General features: G+C 39.9%; 3 protein-coding genes across 5 annotated transcripts; 2 read left to right on the top strand and 1 right to left on the bottom strand.

The window, feature by feature from the left end:
* The first annotated feature begins 672 nt into the window (after positions 1–672).
* Positions 673–9,252, top strand: LOC137199033 (ras-related protein Rab-5A). Of its 2 annotated transcripts, none has more exons than XM_067613107.1 (6): positions 673–862; positions 4,445–4,663; positions 5,608–5,759; positions 5,962–6,084; positions 6,315–6,408; positions 6,597–9,252. In XM_067613107.1, the coding sequence occupies exons 2-6, from the start codon at positions 4,498–4,500 to the stop codon at positions 6,710–6,712; spliced, it is 651 nt and encodes a 216-aa protein (XP_067469208.1). In that variant the 5' UTR covers positions 673–862; positions 4,445–4,497; the 3' UTR covers positions 6,713–9,252. The 2 variants fall into 2 exon arrangements, with proteins under 2 accessions (XP_067469208.1, XP_067469207.1); XM_067613106.1 differs by having other exon boundaries at positions 674–862; positions 4,442–4,663.
* Positions 9,253–9,788: 536 nt separating this feature from the next.
* kat2b (K(lysine) acetyltransferase 2B) lies at positions 9,789–18,197 on the top strand. The gene is made up of 18 exons (XM_067613099.1): positions 9,789–10,150; positions 11,153–11,279; positions 11,393–11,538; positions 11,709–11,795; positions 11,896–12,077; positions 12,173–12,364; positions 12,596–12,699; positions 12,858–12,983; positions 13,397–13,530; positions 13,760–13,968; positions 14,065–14,191; positions 14,287–14,397; positions 14,789–14,932; positions 15,032–15,146; positions 15,260–15,290; positions 15,532–15,595; positions 15,679–15,763; positions 16,644–18,197. Exons 1-18 carry the CDS (start codon positions 9,950–9,952, stop codon positions 16,835–16,837), a joined length of 2,379 nt encoding a protein of 792 aa, XP_067469200.1. The 5' UTR covers positions 9,789–9,949; the 3' UTR covers positions 16,838–18,197.
* Positions 18,198–18,685: 488 nt separating this feature from the next.
* Positions 18,686–23,779, bottom strand: sgo1 (shugoshin 1). Of its 2 annotated transcripts, none has more exons than XM_067613101.1 (10): positions 23,609–23,779; positions 23,281–23,435; positions 22,850–23,058; positions 22,465–22,517; positions 22,291–22,355; positions 20,892–21,755; positions 20,641–20,772; positions 19,830–20,000; positions 19,379–19,499; positions 18,686–19,281 (listed from the first exon to the last, which is right to left on the bottom strand). In XM_067613101.1, the coding sequence occupies exons 2-10, from the start codon at positions 23,423–23,425 to the stop codon at positions 19,122–19,124; spliced, it is 1,920 nt and encodes a 639-aa protein (XP_067469202.1). In that variant the 5' UTR covers positions 23,426–23,435; positions 23,609–23,779; the 3' UTR covers positions 18,686–19,121. The 2 variants fall into 2 exon arrangements, with proteins under 2 accessions (XP_067469202.1, XP_067469201.1); XM_067613100.1 differs by having other exon boundaries at positions 19,379–19,568.
* Positions 23,780–24,081: the final 302 nt, after the last annotated feature.

Raw genomic sequence — 24,081 nt, forward strand, 5'->3', positions numbered from 1 at the left:
TTGATTTGCAGACGATTTACTTGTCGGTTAGTCAACTAATTGTTGCAGCTCTAACTATTACACCAAGGATAATGTACATATAATATATAAGTCCCATTACTGGTTAAAAATAATTTATGGAAAAGTATTATAGCATAAATTATTACTACCATCAAAACTTCTTTGGTTTTATTGGTATTAATAAAATATTACAGGGGTCCTGAAGCTCATAGATTTTTTTTAACATTGTTTCTCATACAAAATTGAATACAGAGAACATTCAATAAGTCAATCACAATAAAATAAACAAGATAAATAAAATGGCAGGGCACATTGTACATATACAAAACCAGAGGACATTATTCATTCATACAAATATTTTATCGTAAAAATGTTATTATTACTTTATAATTTATTTTATTAGTCAATCAGTGCTTAAAGGGTAAATTCCAAATATATTTTTCTAATTAAGGTATTTTGCAAAATGTTTCAGTAAGTAACAAGATAGGGCATAGAGACAGCATCACCTTGAAGTAAACCACATATACCTCTGTTGTTATTTTCGGCAGACAAAAAGCATATCTGACCCACAGGAGTATCAGCTGGATTCGGAACCGGGTAACAGAGGTCCTTGTTTGGATCCTGAAGCCCAGAGACTGTGGTGTGCAGACGTGCAGTGTGACGTGGCACGGGGGGCGGAAGAGCTTGTTTGTGTTTTGGTTCTAAGGGGAAGTTGCGAGAAGAAAGAAAGGAGGAGACGTGACGGGATCGTTGAAATAATTTTCTTGGTTCTCCGACACCACCTCACCATAGTGTCCCTGGTTCCGTGTGTTAAAGACTACAGCGGTGGTGTTTAAAGTTCAAAACATCGTCTTGCTCTCAGGTAACGTTAGCGCACTTGACATGAATCGACAAGTTGTGGTTCCCAGCTGGCTAACGTTTGTCATCGGGGACTAACGTTAGCTAATGTCGGTGATGTTTCATAGCTAAGGGAATGCAGGCCTTTGTCACGTATTAATGACACCATCTGACCTCTTTGGTGTCGATGTGGTACCATTAGCAAGCGGCTAAATGGTGTCCGGTATAGCAAGTAGCAGTATGACAGTTGACTTTGCGATAGCTAGCAGCTAAAATGGGTGGATTCAGGTCAGTGGGTGGAAGGCTAACGGTGCTAGCAAGCTAACGTTATATTTGTTGATTTGGGGGTTGAGGCTACTCCTCGCTAAATAACATTAGTCAACCAGCACAACAAAGTAATTTAATAATGTTATCTAGCAGTACAACTACTAGCTTGTTGTTGTCGCTGCCTTTTGTTATATGTAGTTTACCGTGTCGTTTCGATATGCTGTGGTTCAGCTGGTAGGGAGGCTACTGGCCAGTTAGAAAGCTAGATAATGTTGGCTAACTGAAAGTGAGCTGACTAGCTTGACAACAAAAACAATTTAGAAGATGGCCTCCCACTCTAAAATCAAAACAGATGCAATGAGTACAGCTGACATGAGCAAGCGTGTTTACAGTCAACTTATGACAGCAGAATCCAAATACTTCGTGAGCATTTTGCAGCGCGGCGCGTTTGTTGACAGTCCCTGTCATGAGTCTGAAGAAACGCAGTGACTGCTTTGTCGCTGCAGCTTCTTCTTGTATGCGTACTCGTTTTCTTCCTGCTTGATGTAAAGGATAAGCATAGGAATGTTCTTTGTAAGCCTTCTATTTAGTTTTCAACCTAGCAGATCCTTTCTTAGTGCGACATGGGTTTACACAAATGTGTATAATTCAGGGGTTTCCTCACTTTTTCTTTTCCAGCATATTGCATAAAGTTGTTGTAGTTGTCTCACTTATAGACTTGTTAAACTAAAGTTATACGCAATTTAATCTCCTAATATGTACTCAAGAGGTTATATTTTGATGTACAGTATTTATGACTGACATAATTTCAGCAGCCATGAACTGCATGACTGATGCAATAACACAGGTGATTTGATCTGTCTTTGCAGCCTTGTTTTGAATATAAATATAGCTATCCTCTCAATAGTATAGCAGTTAAACATACTATAATAAGCACCTGTACATTCTAATACAATTATAGACAACAAACCTTGAAACAAAAATGGTGTGGTGTCGGTATTGGATGGCATTATGTACAATATAATACAATATGCAGTACTGTGGCCTCAAATTTCACCATAGAGGCCATCAATAGGTCTCTAAGAATAATATAATCAAAACTGTAAACAATATGTCTCACTGGTCAACTTTTTTGCAGAGCCATTGTATGTAATCGCATTAGAGAGCATATGTGAGTATAGTAAGATGTCCTGTATTTTTGTCACTAAGTGTAATATCTGCCTCCTGGATAAGGGAGATGGAGGGGGTTGCACTGTGAAAGTTATTATAGTAAGTTTTGTGGTAAAGGATAAGAATCCAGAAATCTTACTCAGGACAGATTCTCTCTGCAAAATTTAACATAGACTGTGATTATCGCCTGACAACAGCCATTTGTTATATACAAATTAGTCAGCGGATCTACCCTAAAGAAGTTACTAAGCAATGCATGAATGCATGGTATGTATCCATACAAAGGTTCTCACAGTTGTAACATGCTCGAGTAATGTGAGTGGATAAAACTCTTAGCTTGTGGTTCATGTCATGGCCTCCTTTTCTTTTTTACTGTTGTGGTTGTGGTCTGCTTTCTTTGCCTCTTTAAGAATGTCATTCATAAATTCATGAAGGCGCTGTGGGCGAGATATGCCTCCTTGTGTTTGTAGCTGCAGCTATAAATTCCCCTAAGCTAAGAAAAACTTTTGTGGACAATGACGTCTATACGATGCTCTTTCAGCCACAGTGCTACAACAGAAAATGAAGTTTATCAATTGTATGTAGGACTTCAAAAGATAATTTGGCAAATGAATGTACAAATTCATTTACTTATAACTTAATTTTTGCAGACATTTAAAGGAGAATTTATTTACGTTTTTAATCACAGCTTGTTCAGTGCATAAAATTGAAATTCATTCATTTTATTTAAAGGTGAAGTTTATCATTTGCCACACATTGTCTCCTTTCTCAGATGACTGAAATGATGTTCCAGCTACTGTAAAGACTGCTGAGTTGTCGTTGGAGTTTGTCTTAGAAGTCTGTTGTTTAATTGAATATGGTTGCACAATATAGAGAAGTGCAACACTATGAGGCATACACTTATTTTTTGCATTTGAAAAAATGGGTGTGAACTGGATCACTATGAGTGTGCTGACTCTATTTTGAGTGTACTTGATTGTCAGTTAGAGTAGATGCAACCTGACAAGCCAATCAAAATGTATTAATAGTTGAGATGGGAGAACATCTCCAACCACAGTAAAGGTGCCCATTAAGGATTTTTATGATCCTCCATCATACAGATACTGCACATTAACAATATATTAATCAAAACATTAGATATGCTGACTGTAAATATATACAGTACATGAATAATCACTTAGCTAACGTAATGCTAATTATATCATTGGCCTTGGCAAGTCATCTGACTTTGTTGCTTGATCTTAGTTTGAATATCTGCTTACATGTAAAATTACATGTGTAAACTAGTTAATTATTCTGCTGCACTTTTAGTGTTGTTAAACTGCATCAGATAGGCAAATGTATCCTGTCCTCTCTAAATTATTTAGAATTAAACATGGATGTAAAAACAATTCAGGGTTTGAAATTCTTTAAAAGTTCACTTTGCAAATATTTTGTGAGGAAGGAAATGCATTCAACACTCTTGTTAGACCTCAAGGTTACACACAATGCGTTTTGGTGAGTCACACACAATGTAAACATAACTTTCGTTTAACAAGAAAACTCCACAGGGGCCCGTTAATTAGGACAAAACAGTGAGAAAAGTAGAAAGCTTAGACCTGTATTTTGCACAGTTCGAGTACTGCAGTCTGCACAGGTTTAGCTCACACTGATGATTGATGAGACTCTTTTTTTTCCCCCAGCGTTTCCAAGTATTTTTTGTGCATTCTTATAAATGTGACCTTTAGACAGATCAAGTGCTATATATCCAATTCATTTTATATTAGCTGTTACTTAAAACCACCACTAACAGCCCACACAAATTTATTATTGTCATATCACTGTTACTTCCACTCTTTGCACATAGTAATACTGTATGTCTCTCATAAGTGTGTCATCACGGAAACCAAATATTTTGTTCTATTTTTAGCGCTGTAGAGTCCCTCATTGACTCAAAACAGAAAAATAAGCTTATTGGAGTAACAGATGAAAGCTCTAAAACAAAATGGTTGCTGTTGAAACTGTTGCTATTAGTATTTTGGTATCACACAAATTTTATAGGGGAAATTATTAGAAGATCTTTTATTATATTTGTTCTGAGCTGTGATGCTCCTCAGAGTTTAATACATGTTTATTACTTTGTTGGTGAGTCAGTAAACCCGACAGTTTCTTCTCCCGCTTCTTGCAGCAGAAGTCCTGATAGTGAGGATTTACACTCAGGCCACCGGGGGATCTGACTAGGTCATGGCCAATCGGGGAGGAGCTACGAGACCCAATGGACCCAATGCAGGGAACAAGATCTGTCAGTTTAAGCTGGTGCTGTTGGGAGAGTCAGCCGTGGGGAAGTCCAGCTTAGTGCTCCGCTTCGTCAAGGGCCAGTTCCATGAATTCCAGGAGAGCACAATAGGAGGTGAGCTTCATATCAACAGAGCAGGCTATATCTCACAAGCTTCCAGTTGGTTGTAGATCAGATGGGTGGAGTGTTGCTATCGCAGGAATATACTGTATTCGTGTCTGAATTAACCCAATTTTGCCTTTATTCAAACAGTCATAAATATGAAGGGGAATGAATTCCTGCAAAGGTCAAGGCACAAAAGTTGAAAAGCCTTCATTGTAGTGGCTACATGAATATACATGTATTCATGTTACTCAGGGTCAAACTGTCACATATTCAGGCAAGTGAATTAAGTACAAGCTTCAATCACACACATGAGAATTTTCACAGCCATATCTGGCTCCCTCTTTACACCTGTACTTAATAAGTTAACATTGTCACAGATCATAGTAAATAAAGCATGTAGTAACGACGACATGTATGCAAATGGATTCTCTTGAAGCCATATTCCACCTATACCGGTAAATAATATTGAACCAACAATACCAGATGAACCTGAGCTGAAAAAAAACAAAAATAACTGAAAAATAAAAGCAAATGAAACAATGGGATAACATAAGAAAAGGGGGTGGCAGAAATCAACACCTAGTTCATTTTACAAAAAAGGTGAAATATGAGGGCAGGGTATAGAGTGACATTCATCTCACAAATCCAAAAAGTATCCCTTTGTCTGCTAGTCTCGTCAACCTGTCAGTGTCTCCCTTACAGGATTAGCGATGCCTTCAATTACCGTGTTTTTAAGAGATATAACATCACTATTATTACTCATGTGTAGAGTCATAGCTAATTTAGGACAGGCGTACTTTCTTCCTTCTATTAGGTGCTTTACTATTGTCACAAAATAAAAATGAAAAAACTCAAAAATCAAAACAATTTGAAGAAGTTTTGAGCATTGTTTTGGTGTAGATATAGATTATTTTATGATGACTCAACCCTCTCCTTATCCTATCTCTCCACAGCGGCCTTTCTCACCCAGACAGTGTGTCTTGATGACACAACAGTGAAGTTTGAGATCTGGGACACTGCAGGTCAAGAGCGTTACCACAGTTTGGCACCCATGTATTACAGAGGAGCGCAGGCCGCCATCGTGGTCTATGACATCACAAACGAGGCACGTTCATCTATCCATGATAAAGTTGTTCATGCAATTTTCACAGCATTGACTTGAACTTGTACACATGATACTGGCCACATTCAGTGTACAAGTTGTAGTTCAAATACAGTTGGTGGCTTATATGAAAATGTTGTGAAAATTTTGAAGCTACTGATAGTATGAAGGTATTGACAAATTACACTATTTCTTCTGTTTGCAGGAGTCCTTTGCACGGGCAAAGAACTGGGTGAAGGAGCTTCAAAGACAAGCTAGCCCTAACATAGTCATCGCTCTGTCAGGCAACAAGGCTGATCTAGCCAACAAGAGAGCTGTCGACTTCCAGGTCAGACAAAAAAAAAAAACAAACTATGTCATGATAGTCAGTCTTATTTTTTTCTTAGGTTCTGGTACGTGTACGTGGTACGTCTAATAGATACAGTACCAGCCAAAAGTTTCGAAACACCTACCCACTCACTTGAATGAGAAAATCTATTAGATAACTGTGGTTTTGTTTTGCATGTGTGTGTGTGCGAGGAGGTATTGAAACCCGTGGTGTTTGCATTGTGTTGACAGGATGCCCAGTCCTACGCAGATGACAACAGCTTACTCTTCATGGAAACATCGGCCAAAACATCTATGAATGTGAATGAGATATTTATGGCTATTGGTGGGTAACTCATGACACTTTATTCATATATTCCCTATGCATTTGTAACAGAGTGGTAATCAGAGCCAAATTAATCCTATTGATACTTGTTCATAGTATTTATTCTGATTAACTAGACACCTTGCAAATGAACAGTCGCAGTTTCTGTTATTTTATATTCTTTAATTTGTTTGTTTTTTGCCCCTCAGCAAAGAGATTGCCGAAGAGTGAGCCTCAGGCTGCAGGAGCTAACAGCGGGCGGAACCGAGGAGTGGATCTGACAGAAGCTGCCCAGCCAGCCAAGGCTCCATGCTGCAGTAACTAACATGAAGAACGCCTTCCTCCCAACCAACCTGTATAGCAGTAACTAATGCGGCTGATGTCCCAAATGCCACTGCAGTTACTAATGCAATGTGTTGTTCTCTTTTCTCCAATTCTCTTATCTTAAAAACAAGATAAGATGGCCTGTGCCCACGCCCTTCTTTTTTGCAGTAGCAAAGTCATTGCCATTATACTGATCTCTCCACATGGCTCTGCCTCTTTTCCTCCATCATGGTTCTGCTGCTACCTGGTGAAGCCTCCTAACCAGTCTTTCTTACTCTCTGTCATCTAGCTTGTTACATCTATCAATTATTATTGATAGATTAATGATAGCAGATACTACAGACATTAGTGCACCTTGCCTTCCATCATCTTCCTTCTAACGTGTAGATATGGGTTTCATTTAGAGGAAGTGCTCACTTCCCCTTTTCTGGGATAGCTTAAGACTTAACTACTGCATTTCTAGTCTTCTGTTTTTGTTTTTGATAATTTTGTTAATTATTGTTTGCTATAATTTTGTCAAAATTATGGATGCACATACCTGTATATTTACAAGGCCTAAAATAGAAAAAAAGAAAACTGTGTTTTACCTTTTTATCAGCAGTAGCACAAAAAAAGTCTATTAGAGAAGAGGAGCATATTCTTGTAAATCTGAAAGGCGGGGGGGGAGGAGCGAGAGAAAGAGAGGAACCCTAAGCTCCACTCCCCTTTTCACTGGGATCTTTTTATCTGAAAGTTTAAAAACATTTGTTGTGGACTGTAGTCCTTAAGATTCTTTCTCTCTGCCTGCCCACTGCTCTCCATGTTCTTTCCCCCACTAAACCCAAAGTAGCACTAGTGTTCATTCTCTTCATCCATCCCAAGGCTTCATCCCAGGGCCATGCCTGCTTCTAGCTGTCCCTAGTGGCATTGTGCAATGTTTCACAGTATTTACACTGTGACTTGAGTGTCTGCAAGGACCAATGCAGCACAGCAAAAGCCCCCTGCTCCACCCAGCTTTCACCACAGCAATGCGCAGGGGTCCCTGAGGTGCACTCACCAGTGTCACCGCCTCCCCATCTCCTGATGCAGCGTCCTTTCATAAATCTTGTGTTGACCGTCGCTTCGTGGTTATACTTGGGTCTCTTTGGTTTCTGCCTTTGGATGATTTATTTTATGCAGATGACCTTTTCCATTGTGTTAGTGTTGCTGGACCGCTGCTGGGTTTTGCACCGGGTTAAAAACAAAAGTGATGGTAGAAAGTGGGGAGTTGCAATATGTTAAGGTTGCTTCATAATCACCTTTTTAAATCATAATTATTTGTCATCTTCTCTTGATTAGGAAGTGCTTTAGACACCGTTGTGTGTCAGTGTGTACAAACTAGGCCTGGGCTGGCTGGCTGGTGACAGATTACATCCATAGACTCACTCACACGTGCCCATTTATGTGTGTATGTTTGGACACACATTTGCACATGAACACACACACATACACACACACACACATACACACACTCACACGACTTCTTCCCTCTGAACGTCATTGTACATAAGCACACATGCACACAGTCTGTTACACCTCTCTCCCTCACCTATGTCGTGCACACACTTGTGATTTTTTTGCCCCCCATACTTACACCCCACCATACATTGTTACATACACACACACACACACATACAGTACATCTGGTCAATAACTCTTTTTACAGGTCTGTCTTACTCATGCCTTGCACTAATGATGCTCATGAATATATCTTGTCATAATTACAGCCAGTGTGATATAAATATATATATATAAATATAAATATATAAATAATATACTGTAAATAGGGTGTTGCAGTGTAGTCTACCTTTTTTCAATTTACCAGTGACAGGACTAATGCTTGCTAAGGCGTTGTCTAGATAATCAGAAAAAAAACTGTACAGTTAGCAGAAAAAAAAGCTACAATCTGGGTTTGGAGTTTTGTTGCAGTTCCTTTTTTTCACACAAATGGTTAAATTATAATCAGTGGTGGTCTTTATAAATGTATGTAGTGTTATTAACAAAAGAAATGAAATTGCATTTGTTTAGTGGTCTGTCTTGTACCTTTTACTCAACGGAAAAAAAAATCAAACATTTTGGTTTTTATTTTTTAACATTCTCTCTATCTTGCATCTCACTAATTCTTTTTTTTTAGTGGCATCAGGCGATGATGCCTTGTCCAGTGCTGCTTCCTGTAAGTAGATCTGAACTTCCAGAGACACTGGTTGTAAAAGCTCCAGAGGACACAGACAGAATGCAAAATAGTTTGATTAACCAATTATCTGCCTCTCCATAACATCTCAGTAACATTGTGAAGATATTGTAGGAACAGTGTAACAACTATCAGCTGGCACGATGGTGATTCATCAATAAATGAATTAACACATAATAGGGATGTAAATTGTATGTTTGGTTTTTTGTTTTTTGTTTTTTTGCCGTGAACACTTAATTGCAGCCGAAAACATTTAAATGCAAGCATTTTACAGTACTGTTATGTAATGACCAAATAAATACCGAAATAAATTTGATCATTTATTATTGTAATCAGGCTGTGTGTGTGTATGTGTGTGTGTGCATGGACTTTTGATGGTATTTTCCCACACAAAGCAATTATGTTTTATCTCAACTGATTTATGTTTGGTCTTTTATAGGAGTTACAGTTGTACTGCCCCTCTCCTCTCAACGTGACTGATAAAATCGTTTTATTATTTTGTCATCTCTGACCTTTAACCTGACAAATGTTCTGTATGAGTCAAAGATCTGAAGAGCAATGATTTTCTTTTAATTTGGTGAGATACCATGTCCTCCTAGGGGTTTCAACTTTTTAATATATTTTTTATATATATTTTATATATTTTAAATGTGACATAAGTCATAATATAGTCTGTAAAATAATAGTTATTTGTATTAATCCCAACAATTCCTTTAAATTGCATGAATTAACCATGATTCAATAGTCACAATGTGCTCAGAAATAGCTCCGTATAGCAAGCCAGTCTTCTTCTGTTACATTGACCTTGAAATTCTGCTACAAATGGTTGCATTTTTTGACCTCTCCTCTCTTGAATTGTACTGGAATTGGCCTATCCCATTTGAGTCCCCTAGCGGAGGAAAATGGGCCTACAGTGAGAAATTGAAAATAATGATGAGCGCCATGTCTGATCCTCCGCTTGTGGAATAGAGCGGACGGCAGAGCGAATATTTCCCGGGCCGGGGGTCCGCTCGGGGTTCGGTGCGAATCATGGCCGACACCGCTGGGATTCAGCAAGGTTCGCCGGCCATCGGAGCTGCGGGCTTGGTTCCAGCCGCTCCTGGAGCCGGGGGGACGGAGGGCTCCGGCGCTGCTGGAGGATCCGCACGAATCGCCGTGAAGAAGGCGCAACTCCGCTCTTCACCTCGGCCGAAGAAACTGGAAAAACTCGGAGTGTATTCATCCTGCAAAGTATGCGATATTTGCTGAAAGCCGAGTTTTTAAAACAATTGATTTGAGTATTCATAATAAATGGTATTTTCTGGGCTCGGTTGCAATAGTTTACAAAATGCAAGCGCAGCAAAGGAAGCCATTGCCGCACTTCATTTTTTTCATTTTGCATACATGAACCAATTATTGAAAAAGGGATATTAAAAATGCAGTTTATTAAATTGTTATTATTATTTGCACTTGTAACAGGGCCCTCCAGCTGCAAGCTGTCCTCTGAATTTTGCAATGTTTCTGTCTAGGTGGGGGGTTGGTGAACGTAAACATTGGCTTGGCGCTGCTTCTTGGGAATAGCTGCCTGTGTGCAGAAGGGCTGCAGCCCCCAGTGTGTATGTGTATGTGTGTTTGTGCGCTGTGTGTGTTTTCCACGGGAAATTTCACGGTGTCCCCGTGCCGTCTGTCAACGCACGGTGGTAAATAGAAAGGGTTTATTGGGTTTATGCAGTGTATCATCCGCAGAGAGGGACGGGGTCTTTGTTTTGACAGGGTGACAGCTGCTGGCGGGGCGGAGTTTGTTGTTGTTTCAATGCGCAGGCTCAGTGCAGCAGCTCCAGCTGATGGTGACAGGCCTCCTCACCCCACCTCCTGATACTGACCAAAGTTTTAATTAAACTGTGTTTATATGAGCGGCCTGTGATATTTTAAGATGTATGTATGCTGTTGTGGCCCATTTATAATAAGATAATATATTACTATTGAGTTGTTAGCTGTTTATATATTTTTATGCACAGATAAGGAAGATAAAAGGCAAGTAAACTGTCAAAGTTTAATAATAACAGTAATGAATTTAATTTTCAGAACACAATTAATGTATTCTTATTTCTCCTTAAAAGATCAAATCCGTGCCAGTTTGTTGCTGCTAACTGTGACAGTTAATTTTGAATGTTACATAGTTCATTTGATATATGGTTGATTTATCCATGTCTTTGTTCCTGCTTGTACTCATTTAGACTCTGCTTTTTGTAGGCTGAAGGAGCATGTAAGTGTAATGGCTGGAAGAGTCAGAACCCCCCACCTACACCTCCACGAACTGACCAGCAGTCCAACGCAGTCAACCTGCAGGAGCCCTGCCGGAGCTGTTCTCACACTTTGGGTATGTCAGCATGTCTGCAAACTGTAATGATGGATGAAAATCTCTCTCATTGTGATAATGACAGGGAATTACCTTCTGTGTTACACACTTCTCTCTCTCTTTCTCTGTCCCAGGTGATCATGTGACCCATCTAGAAAATGTTTCGGAGGAGGAAATGAACAGACTTCTAGGCATTGTCCTGGATGTAGAGTATCTCTACACATGTGTTCACAAAGAGGAGGATGCTGACACTAAACAGGTCTACTTTTCCCTCTTCAAAGTAAGTTTTTGCTTTTATAATCAAAATATAATCTAACACACAGGAATATCAATTGATTATCAAAATGTTCTATACTTGAAGTGTGTAATAAGGCTGTCATTAAATGTATTTGTTGTATGTTGTGTGATGACAAACAAAGCATTCATACTACTGTTCTGTTTATTTCTCAGCTGCTGAGGAAATCCATCCTACAGATGGGTAAACCAATGTTAGAAGCACAGGAGAGTCCTCCGTTTGAAAAACCCAGCATTGAGCAGGTAATCACATGGGTTTTTCAGCTGCAATACAGAAGCAATACTTCAACAGTCCATATTCATGTTGGTACTTATTTTCTCTTTCTCTGTGTTTCCCAAATAGGGGGTTAACAATTTTGTCCAGTACAAATTCAGCCACCTGCCATCTAAGGAACGTCAAACCATCATGGAGTTGGCCAAGATGTTTCTAAACCAGATCAACTACTGGCAGCTGGAGACGCCCTCCCAGAGGCGCCAGCGGGTGCCCAATGATGACGCAGCTGGATACAAAGCCAACTACACCAGGTAAGCCGCAACAGCAGATATCCTGTAAACTTGCAGTAGATGAAGATATTGTACAATTGTTTGTTAAAGTTATTTCTGTGTTGTGCTCACTACAGATGGCTGTGCTACTGCAATGTACCTCAGTTCTGTGACAGTCTGCCCCGGTACGAGACTACCCAGATCTTCGGCAGGACACTGTTGCGTTCAGTTTTCACTGTGATGAGGAAACAGTTGCTGGAGCAGGCCAGACAAGAGAAGGACAAGCTGCCACCTGAGAAACGAACACTCATTCTCACACACTTTCCCAAGTAAGAGGAACAAAGATACAGAAGCTCTGAGATTGTACACAGAGAAGTCAAACACAAAACTTAATATATTTTCAGACTAACAAACAATTAGCCACATGCAGACTCACTCACTCATACATAGCATGTCCATTCATGTGCATTCTGAATATGAAACCACACAGTAGCTGTGTATGCATGACTAACAACCTTTTGTAATGTAGTTAAATTATTATTGTCATGTTTTTGGCTCAGGTTCTTGTCTATGCTGGAGGAGGAGGTGTACAGCCACAGTTCTCCGATCTGGAGCCAAGACTTCTTGGCAGGAGCCTCAGGAGGGCAGATTCCTATCCACACAGGTAACACCACACCTTCACGGAATCAACAGAGCCACACACCCTTACAGACACACCCTTCAACATGCCTCTTGAATCATTCAACTGTTTCTTTTTATTCTAAATGTCACTCATGAATAAGAATGTTCTTATATTTAATTTTACTTTCTGTTGCTCTGTAGTTATCAGTGCACCTCCTGTGGCCAGGCCCTTGTACTACAGCACAAGTCCTGTGTCGGTGGACCCATCCAGCTGTGGCAGCATCAGTCCTGCTGGGAAAACAGTTTCTGTACTCGAGCCAAACCCAGGTATTACAGTCAAACCTGTCAGTACCCTGACATTATTAACATCTGACATTAAACAGTGAGAACAAGGGTGAAGTTAGCGGTGTGTTTCACATTTTAACCATGCTTATGAGTGGTTGAATATTGGCTTTAAAGCTGTGTGAGGAAACAGAAGTGAAACACAACCAAGAACTACTACTGACATACTGAAAGTAAGTCAGTTTGCCACCATGCATAGTTAACAATTGGAGATGAATCCACAGCCAGCTGATCTTAAATGCTGGGTAACTGTGGTTAGCATTAACAATGAAAGAAACCCCAATATTACTGTCAAACAAATAAATAAATCAGATTGTGCAATAAGAGAATATAAGAAAGTATAAAAGAAACATGTGACAATGACAAGTATTTTCCTCTGTGTCCATGCTTTCTTGTAGTTGGTGAGAAGCGTAAACCCTCAGAACCCCTTCCTCATGAGGAAAACAAGAGACCCAGGGTGGTGGGTGACATCCCCATGGAGCTCATCAATGAAGTCATGGCAACCATCACTGACCCTGCCGCCATTCCCGAGGTAACCAGTTAGGGCAGAAACCACGTAAGAAATAATATAAACTTTGTCTAATTGGCTACAGTTAAGAGTCTGGTATAGAAACTATATTTATCTACATCAAACTGATTTTTAGCATAAAACTTAGCAAAAAACTACCACTTTTGAATGATAATTTTGTATGTTTGTTACATGAGGGTTTTAATTATGGAAATAAAAGTGATAATGACTTAATGCCTTCCATTGTACGTAGACCAGTCTGCTGTCAGCCCACTCAGCACGTGACGAAGCTGCGCGTCTAGAGGAGCGCAGGGGCGTGATTGAATTCCATGTCATCGGTAACTCCCTAAACCAGAAGCCAAATAAGAGGATCTTGATGTGGCTCGTCGGCCTCCAGAATGTGTTCTCCCATCAGCTGCCCCGCATGCCCAAAGAGTACATCACACGGCTGGTCTTTGATCCGTAAGTGTACCCTGACTTTATCATCATCTGTCACATTTAGAGAGACAGCTATAGCGAAAGCTCATTCTGACTATCTGTTTTTTATTTTTTTCACAGGAAGCACAAGACGCTGTCACTGATCAAGGATGGTCGTGTGATCGGAGGGATCTGCTTCCGGATGTTTCCCTCACAGGGCTTTACAGAAATCGTCTTCTGTGCTGTCACCTCCAACGAACAGGTCAAGGTGAGAGTGCTCCCTGCCTCTCAGCTTGGTGGGTCTTTATAAATTCAAGCTACTATTTATCTTATTGGTCAGTTTTAACCTTTGTGTGGTTGTAGGGTTATGGAACACACTTGATGAACCACCTGAAGGAATACCACATTAAGCACGAAATCCTCAACTTCCTCACTTATGCTGATGAGTATGCCATTGGCTACTTCAAGAAACAGGTAATATGTCTGTCAAACGGTTACTTTGGTCATATGATGCAATACTCTCTCTTCTTGACTCTTCTGTGTAAACATAATAAAATTCACATGACCTAAAAAAAAAAAAGATCTGTAATAAAACAAGTAAAAACAACTGCCTAAAGCGAAGATGATTTCACTTGTTCCTATCGTAAATCAACTTGTTTAGGAATTGCTTTCAACTGTGCTATTCTTATCTCCTTTGTTTTACGATACTCATATTTCTACAGATGTCCGTATTGCACCCCAAATGCAGCAAATTCAGACAATGAAAATAAATCAAAAGATACAGTTAGAGATAGGAATTTTGTAGTCGTTGCACGGCATTTGATGTACACCAGTAAAAAAACAGATCTCGCCTCCTCTCTTTCAGGGTTTCTCGAAGGACATCAAGGTTCCCAAGGCCAAATATGTTGGCTACATCAAGGACTACGAGGGAGCCACACTGATGGGCTGTGAACTCAACCCCAGCATCCCCTACACAGAGTTCTCTGTTATCATCAAGAAACAGAAGGAGGTGTGTGTGTGTGTGTGTGTGTTTAAATCTTTAAATTTTAAGTGCTTTCTGTCCCTCCACTCCTTTCTCTTTTAAACCATTATCATTTATCCTCCTCAGATCATCAAGAAGCTGATAGAGAGGAAGCAGGCTCAGATCAGAAAAGTCTATCCGGGGCTTTCCTGTTTTAAGGAAGGAGTACGGCAGATTCCCATTGAGAGCATTCCTGGCATACGTACGTTACTCATGAATTCCCACTGTATACTATACTGCATGTCTCCAACAGTATCTCATATTTACACATTTTTGCATTATATATGAGACTAAGTTTAGTTTTTTAACTAACAGGTGAAACTGGCTGGAAACCCATAGGCAAAGGGTAAGTGTGACCCTACTGTAAGAGATATGAACTTGGACTCAAAGCAGAGTGCCTTCACCCAGTGACTTAACTAGTATTGCCCAATTTGGCAAGGAGGACTAAGTCCAAGGATGGGGCAAAATAACATATCTTGGACCTGGACATGTCAAATTAAAAACAGCAGACAATTTGAATACTGCCCTCTTCACCTGAATACCTCAGTTTGTTAACAATATGTTCTCTGTTATTTCTGCTTTGCCAGGAAGGAACTGAAGGACCCAGATCAACTGTACAGCACTCTGAAGACCATCCTCCAACATGTGAAGGTGAGAGAGACACACAAACTGTATACACAAACATTCCCGCTAACACACACTTGATTCTTACCAATATGGTCTTTATATCTTAGAGTCACCAGAACGCCTGGCCGTTCATGGAGCCTGTGAAAAAAACCGAGGCACCTGGGTACTACCAAGTCATTCGCTTCCCCATGGGTATGTATGCACAGAACCACAGTTATCTGATTCGGTAAAACTTACTTGGAAAAGTAAGGAAGTGAGGATTAAAACATTGCAAGGACAGCTCAGTAGTGAGGATGCATATTGCTGACGGATCCCATTAATTTTTTATGGAGAGCAGGAGATCTGACTGCACGGTGCATGATGGATACAGCACAGCAAGTTGACGGACCAACCGCTGAATCTGAATTTGCATAATTGAGACTCAACCTCAACTTTATGCAAATGAGGTCCATCCAACGTAGCTGGCTTGAGAAACTCAACTAAAACTGTGAATCAAGATTCTGTTACCTTGTTGCCTATTTTACACCTCAAATGTTTTCAGAAACATACTTTAGTGTAATGTTTAGCTGTAAAATGAGAAAGTTTGTGACGTGGCCGCCATGTTGAAAACGGCAGAGCAAACACCAAGCACCACCCAACTCGCAGTACGTCACCACCAGCCAGAGCATTCAGTGGTCTGTTGCGTCCAGATGCGTCATCGCCAGATTTGGTGCGTCTGCACCCTGAGGCCTTGCCTTAGGGTCTCTCTAACAAGAGGCGCTAAATCTTCCTAGTAGTCCCTGCTTACTGTGCTCTGGATTTTTCAATTCATTTTAAAAGCACTTGCATTAGTTTGTTTTTGTTTTGTAGCTTTAGATGTTTCAGTGAGGATCATTTGGAATAAAAAGTTGTCGTCCAACATCAGTTTTAGCTCATTCCAGGGGTTTTCACCAAAATGAACAATGTCCTTTCTGGATAAGCGAAAGAGCTCTTGGTTTGATGTAGCATACATATTCAACCTTTGACAGTGTATCACACTTTAAAAGCAGTATCAACTACATAAGTCATGCAAGGGTGTTTTTTTTCCACACAGATCTTAAGACAATGAGTGAGCGTCTGAAGAGCAGGTACTACACGACGCGGAAGTTGTTCATGGCCGACATGCAGCGCATCTTCACCAACTGTCGTGAATACAACCCACCAGAGAGCGAGTACTACAAGTGTGCCAACTTACTGGAGAAATTCTTCTACACCAAGATCAAAGAAGCAGGCCTCATCGAGAAATAGAAGAAGAAGAAGAAGAAGAAGTTGCTCCTTACCTTAACAAAGGATGAGATGGCCCTCAGACTGTAAACTGTTATGGTTAGGTTGTGAGTAATGCAAATGACAGTTGTGTGTATGGGCAAGCTAAGAATAGGACTACTGATTCTGGAGCAGTAAGGTTTCAGAAACATATCTTAGTATGAAAGGGGTCTCAGATCAGCGGTCTTTTAATGTTTGATGCATGCCGGGCCAGATCCTGAATCAGTAGCTGAGACTGATATTTACACTGAAAGTTAGGCCACGAGGGAAGGCCTCTTTGAAGACCTGCGAGACTGTTGCCAGTATGAAACTAAAGAAGCACGGTGTCTTCGTATTTCATCACATATCCCAGGGTCCCATGGAAAGAGAGGACAGTGAGAGGTATAATACTAATGGATATTAAACAAGGCAGAAAGCTTCCGTTATTTTACTGTGCTAGACATTAAAAGGCAAAACACAAAGACAGATGATTGGAGATTCACCTTACCTTACTTTGCCTCTCTCCATCTTCTTCCCTCCTTTCTTTTCATACTTTCATCCCCTGCCTCTTCCTCTCAGTTGACTCAGGTAGAGATGTCATGAGCAGTAATCACATCTACAGTGTATGGAGTCAGTAAACAAGTGTTACCTGTGAGGAATGTGACTGAGAGATCAGATTTTCCTGTCTGTTTAACTCTGTTCTGTGCTGAACAGCGCCTGTGAGCGTGAACAGCGTTGATGAGGTCAAAGTTTGTCTGTGATGAGTTCATCCTGCCAAAAGAGGAATACATACTTTAAATTTGTACAGATTTTAATTATTTTAAAGCACTTATACCCACTGTATATTTTAAATGTGTATATAACATATATTTTCTGTTTCAGAACTAAAAAAAGTAATCTTTTTTTTCTCAATAAGCCACGTAGGACAGTTTGACTATCAAAATGCACTTTTATTTTTCCAACTATTAGTTAACATATATAAGAGCATCTTCTTTTCCCCAGAATTTGTTTTACATATAAATTACTGCTGTTGACTAAGGACTAATTTAATTATCTAGAGTTTATTCTTATTTATGTGCTGTAATTTAAAAGGAAATATGCTTAAGACAAAGTCTTAATTTATTCTTTCTTATTTTTGTCCTGCAGATGGAGATTGATAACTTTATACTTTGGAGATAAATGAAAAGATTGTGCAATACTATGTAGTTTTGCTGTTTTGTAAAAAGGTGTTTGTACTTTTCAAACTTTAGGGAAAAAATACATTTTGTAATGTCTGGAAAAATTCTTTCATGCTCTTTGTACAATTGGTTTTAATGACATGGTATTAGCCTATTTTATAGACTGAATAAAACCGAAGTGAGGCTAATTTAGTGTGTCTGTAGTTTTCCATCTTCAAACACATACAAATGAAAGGAACCATCTAATTTTTGCTAAAAATTTAATAGGCATTGAGATTGTAACTCAAAATTTTGAACTCAATTTCAATATGTTGCTTGTTGACTTATAGGTCTTCGGTGTAGTAAAAATGTGTTATTTTCATAGTCTCCGCCAAACACAGTGACAAAATGACAGAACAAAGCTTTTTATGTGCCTTTAATAGGAGACGTTCAGGTCCAATTAGGAAAACCATGTCAAACCCCTCGAATTATAATTGCGCTACACTGAAGTTTTGGCATTGTCAAGACTCTTTTGCGAAAGACTTTAATTAGAAGAAAACAGATGACTTTCTTCTGAACTTTGATGTTAGGCTGTCAGGATGACTAACCTCCTCTCCAATTAGCACATATAATATTTAATTTAATTCTCACTCTGACACAGCCATTAATATATACAAACTTGTATGAAGCAATAGAGTAAATGAAGCAATAAAGTTTATTGTCATATCATACAGCACAAGGTAAGATTAAAGAAGATACAAATGGGAATCCATTAGATGACATAAATACTCGTATTTAGGATCTCATAATAAAACCATACAGCCTAAAAGTATGATGACGACTTACAGAAAAGGAAAATGTGGCCACAATCAGATATAAGCCATTACTACATATACCTAAAGATAAAGAAGAGAAATGGAGAAGAGAGAGAAGATAAAAAGGATAAAGCTCTGCAAATAAGGGAACAAAATAAAATCTACAATTGATCACAGTTGTTCTTCATCATATGAAGAAATTCAAACTTGAGAGTGAAATACAGAATGATCAACTGTCAAAACTCTAAGAAATCACATTAAAACTGATAATGCCAGTAAACACTCAGAGTTCAGTGAGGACAAACAGAGTATCTGCTTTCAGCGACATCCAACAAATGACTCATTGTATTTCTCAAATGGCTGCTGGTCGTTCGTAGACTTCCTTGATTTCTGCACAGACCGCCTACCAGACTTCTGTTTGAAAACAGGAGAGCGGAGGAACTGCAAGTCTGTAAATTTGTCTCCTCGCCGAAGTTTCCTGTCAAAATGAGAATATAATTGTCAACCATTCATATAATAATAATACAGTATCTGAAAGCATTCACAGTAACATCAGCATCTATGTGTAAACTCACGCGTGTAATGAGGGTTCCTTGTAGTCCACCACCATGGTACAGCGCCGCTTGCGAGCAGGAACAGGGGTGGAGCATCGGGCATCAGAGGGGCGTGATCCACCACAGGAGAACTTGCGATAGGCTGCAGGGGACATATTGGTCACATCACACAGACTCAAGCCCCGCCCTGCTGTCCTTACACCAAGCCCACCTATAGAAACGTGAAGATAGATGTGATCCAAAAGCAAGAAAAAAAGAAATCAGAGTTGTGCATCTTCATATGAGTACACCAGTGAACAGCTTTAACACGGAATGCAATGAAGCCGATGCATGGAGAAGTGACAATACAAGGAAAACGTGATCAGTGCTTAAAGACGTTGGTGGCTCATGACAGGAAGACGATGATATTTTATCAGTAATATTGTGATATTTCATGTGGACAAGCCTTTTTTTGGAAAAGACATAGACTTACGCTTCTTGCATGTCTTAACTCTCTTTGGCGTTTGGTTGGGTAAAAGAGACGGAGCTTCACAAGAGGAATCTCCAAAATTGGACAGGACGTTGTCTATTCTCATCATCTCAGCTTCAACCAGAGGGCTGACAGGCGGCAAACAGTCCTCCTCAATTTCCTCTCTGTGAGGCTCTGGAAAACCAGCACAAACACACATAACCATCTTCAGTCCATTCAAAGTTTTTAAAAGGTCATCATAGGACAAGATGATAAAACAGAGAAACTTTCTGAGCAGCGCTACTAATGAAATGTGCCAAGAGTTTTGATTTTTTGCAATGCAATGCAGACCGAAAGATATTCAACAGCAATGTGACAGACAGACTAAAACCCTCTTGGCTGACAACTCTAGCCAACAGATGGATGTTTAGAAAGTATCTATTGACATCACAATGCAAAAGGCCTGAAGGCCTGATAGCATTTCATCTTATCACCACCTCTATGGGACATCATTTTAGATTCATTGTTAGTCATTAATATTTTCATAATGTAGCTTTGGGAATTCCAACAAATACTCAATTTGCTGAAAATGAATGTCCTGTCAGAACAAGTGCATTAATCCACAGTGGAAGGAAGGACAATAATAAAAAGTAATGGACAAAGTTGTGAATAAAGTGAAATTTGTTGCCCACTACAACTGCCTAAATACTCACAGACATGATGAAGATACAATATGAATACGCATTCGTAGTACCATGTTTTCTTCACAGTTCTTTACAGTCTCTATGGTAACATAGGAGACACAAACTCAACATGTTCCTGAGCATTTACTCACCGTGTTGATTTTCCTGTCCTAACCTCGCAGGGTCAGGGCTGTTAGAGAAGCTAGAGTCAGGGGACTGGTCGAGATGAACTTCTTCCTTTTCAGGCTCTGCAGTGTTAGGGCTCGGCTCATCATCTCTATAGACTAAAAAACAAAAACAGTGAAAGAAATTGTTTCATTATAACCAGTTACATGTATGTATTCTTATCCCATTAGAATAAAACATGAAGTTGGGGGTCAAAACGACAAATCAAAATGCTCACCAGAGATCTCCTGTTTTGGAGGGATGTTTTCTTTCTGCCTGGCTACTTTAGAGGGCCGACCTCTTCGAGTGGTGATCGTCTTTGTCTTTTCAGGGGAGGTCTGTCTCCTCCTGGTCTTCTGTGGGACATAAAGGCTGTCCTCTGACTCAGAAGATGGTGATGATGAACTTAATTCATTATTATTGAAAACCGCAGGTGAAGATTCTTTTTGGGCCTGTGGAGGCTCTTCGCTGATGGGTGTGGCTGGCTGATTGTCCTCAGCCTTGGCCCTGAATGGTGTGATGTGGACAGTCTCTTCACAGTCGAAGTCAAACGTGTCGTTAAATCCCAGCGAGGTGTTGAGTTTATTTCCCTGTGTTGGACAAGCTGCCGTTTTGGCCCGTGTGGCGGACCGGTCCCGACTCTTGGAACGGGCTCTTGGTTTGGGGTTTTCCCAAGGTTTCTTTAATGGGGCACGCTCTGGTTTGCGGCCTCTCTCGGGTTTTCGTGCAACTGGTTCTGGTTTGGTGCAGGGTTGCTGCTGGGCTTGTTTCCTGCTAGTCTGCTGCTGGTTGGTTTTTTTGGGTGGGACAGGTTCAGGGGTAGAGTGCTGAAACTCTTCATTGTCAACTGAATCCACAATTTCTGGTTCTGCTACTTGCTGTGTTTGATTTTGGTTTTTACTGTCACTGCGAATAGGACTTGCTATTAAAGCCCCCAAACCAGCAACAGGGTCACCCTCACTAAACGACCTCTGGTCTCGCACACTTTCAGACCTTCTTGTGCTCCTTCTATCAGCATGTCGGCGCCTCACACCCACTGTAGATGGCAAAGTAACCTGCTTGTTGCATTCACGTTGTCCATTCATTTTAGAGGGATGAGGGTCTGTGAGGAAAAAGACAAAATCAACATTATTATTACAATAGTTCAATTTTGTAGGATGAATGCAATGTTTTAATAAAATACTGTGAAGATACCGGTAAACACTAGATGGTCAGAAGAACTGCCTATATTCAAATTTGAGTGTGGATTGGTCAAAGAATAACTTTCCTGGCTATCTATATAAATCATGGCCTGGACAGGATGCTCATCAATCAGGAGGGATACTTTTCAATTGAGGAATAACCTCAATTGAATTGAAAAGGTGTACTTAGAAAAAAGGTGTATTTCTAGTTTGTTCTTGTGTTCAACCTTAGTTTCATTTATTATTTCAATTTCCTCCTGATTATGTGTTTTAAGTAAATAATGACACATTAGCGATGTATATTTATATCCCAAAATGCACTTTGCCATACTGTAGTAATCAAATGACCACAGCTGCAAGTCAATGGTAATAAAATATTTCAGGTGACAATATGTTAACTGTATGGGCTAATACCTAATACTAACCTGAAATATTAGAGTGTGTGTGTGTGTATACCTGCACAAATTGGCGAGATTTCACATGCATTGGGCTCATCAAGTTTCTGGCCGCTTCGCTTTCTCCTATAGAATGAGAGGCAACAGATCTTAATAGTCAAACAAGGCATAAAGGATGTCATTATATATTATGTGAATTGTTGATTTAAAAAAAAAAATTTTTTTTAAAAATCACCTTGATGAATCCACATTGCGTTGGGGCTCAACAAGGATGTTTGTAGGTTTAGTCTAAATCAAGACACAAATAAATCAAATATTTTTATAATGGCAAACAGAACTTCAAAATCATTTACATGTTAGCCAGGTTTAGTAAGTAAGTACCCTGTTTGACAGCTGACACAGGAGTTATCATCTGTCTATAGAGAGGAACAAGGAAAAATATACTTTCCCAGCATAGACCCATTGAGTGTAAAATCAATATGAGAAACATTTTCACTGCTCTGTTTTATATCTCTCCACATCCAAGCGTCTATTCCAGAAAGTCAGTTTACTGAGTTATCTGGATTATTCTGATGAACAAAATCCAGAACAAGAACAGACCACAGGTCTCCTAATATTACCTCTGAAGCACTCGCTGCCAGCGCTTCCTGCTCTTTGAGCTTCCTCTTGAGCAGAAGCAGGTGCAGGAACAGGGCCTGTTGCTCCCTTTTCAGTTGCAGGATCACAACATTAGACTGCCTCACTTTTTCCTTTTCAGCTTGCAGGGCTACGGCCAGCGCCTTGTTGTTCAGCTGGACATCCTTCAGGATGGTGTGTGTGGAGTTAGTTACTAGGAGAAAACATAAGAGGGATTTCATTTGTTTGAGGCAAAAATCACATCTTCTGCACTTCTGAATCTGTCTGTGTCATGGATTAGGAAAGTACAAATACATCCTTTAAGTCAACATTATTATACTATACTTGATGATTTAAGTTACGATAATTGTGGAATAAGTCCTAAATGTAAATCAAACTGATAGTTGCCTTGCAAGATAAGCTCAGGTTTCCTTACCACTGCTTTTGTTTATCATCCTGGACCGTCCTCTGCGGGGAGCCGAGGCACTAGCCAGCCGTTTGTTCCTCTTCTCCTTCATCCTGTCCTTGATGTCCTCCAGACTGTGCTGGAAAGACTTCTTCTGGGCCCGTTCTTTCACCATGGCTCAGTCTCTTAGATTAGTTCACAGTTTAGCGAATAATGATGCTAAATCTTTACCAAAACAAAAGAGTACGCTAACGTGCTACGCTAAACTAGTTAGCACACTACGTAACGTTAGTTACTCCCACAGGCTATCTTCAATAGCTGCCGTTATATTTGAAAGCAACGTGAAAATTTAACCTACCGGCATGTGGATACGTCCAGGCAATTTGGTTTGTATATCGCTTCAACAACATGCGTTTGTGACTTATTTAGGCAGCGAAATAAGCCATTTTATCACGAAATATCCGACTCTTTCTCTGTCTCTCTGAGCGAGTTGACGTTCGAATTGTGAGCCGCGATCACTGATTGGTTGGAATTCGACTGCGTCACTTCCTCTATGTAGATGGGCGGTTCGCTAGGTGGCGCTAATGTAAAGTAGGAAATAAACATTTCCTTGCAGAGGAGATGAAACTGATTTGGTATTCAATATTCGTCTGCATATTCTGGTCCTCTGAGAGTAAGCCGTAGAATAACACACGGCACACACAAACTGTCGAATTATGATTCTTTGCGTTTCAATCAGCCTCTTTTCATTTTTTTTTCCTGTCTGTCTGTCTGTCTGTCTGTCTGTCTGTCTGTCTGTCGGAAACAAACAAGACAAAGTGGAGAACATGC

Source organism: Thunnus thynnus, chromosome 15, assembly GCF_963924715.1.
Source record: "Thunnus thynnus chromosome 15, fThuThy2.1, whole genome shotgun sequence".
Classification (NCBI taxonomy): Eukaryota; Metazoa; Chordata; class Actinopteri; order Scombriformes; family Scombridae; genus Thunnus; species Thunnus thynnus.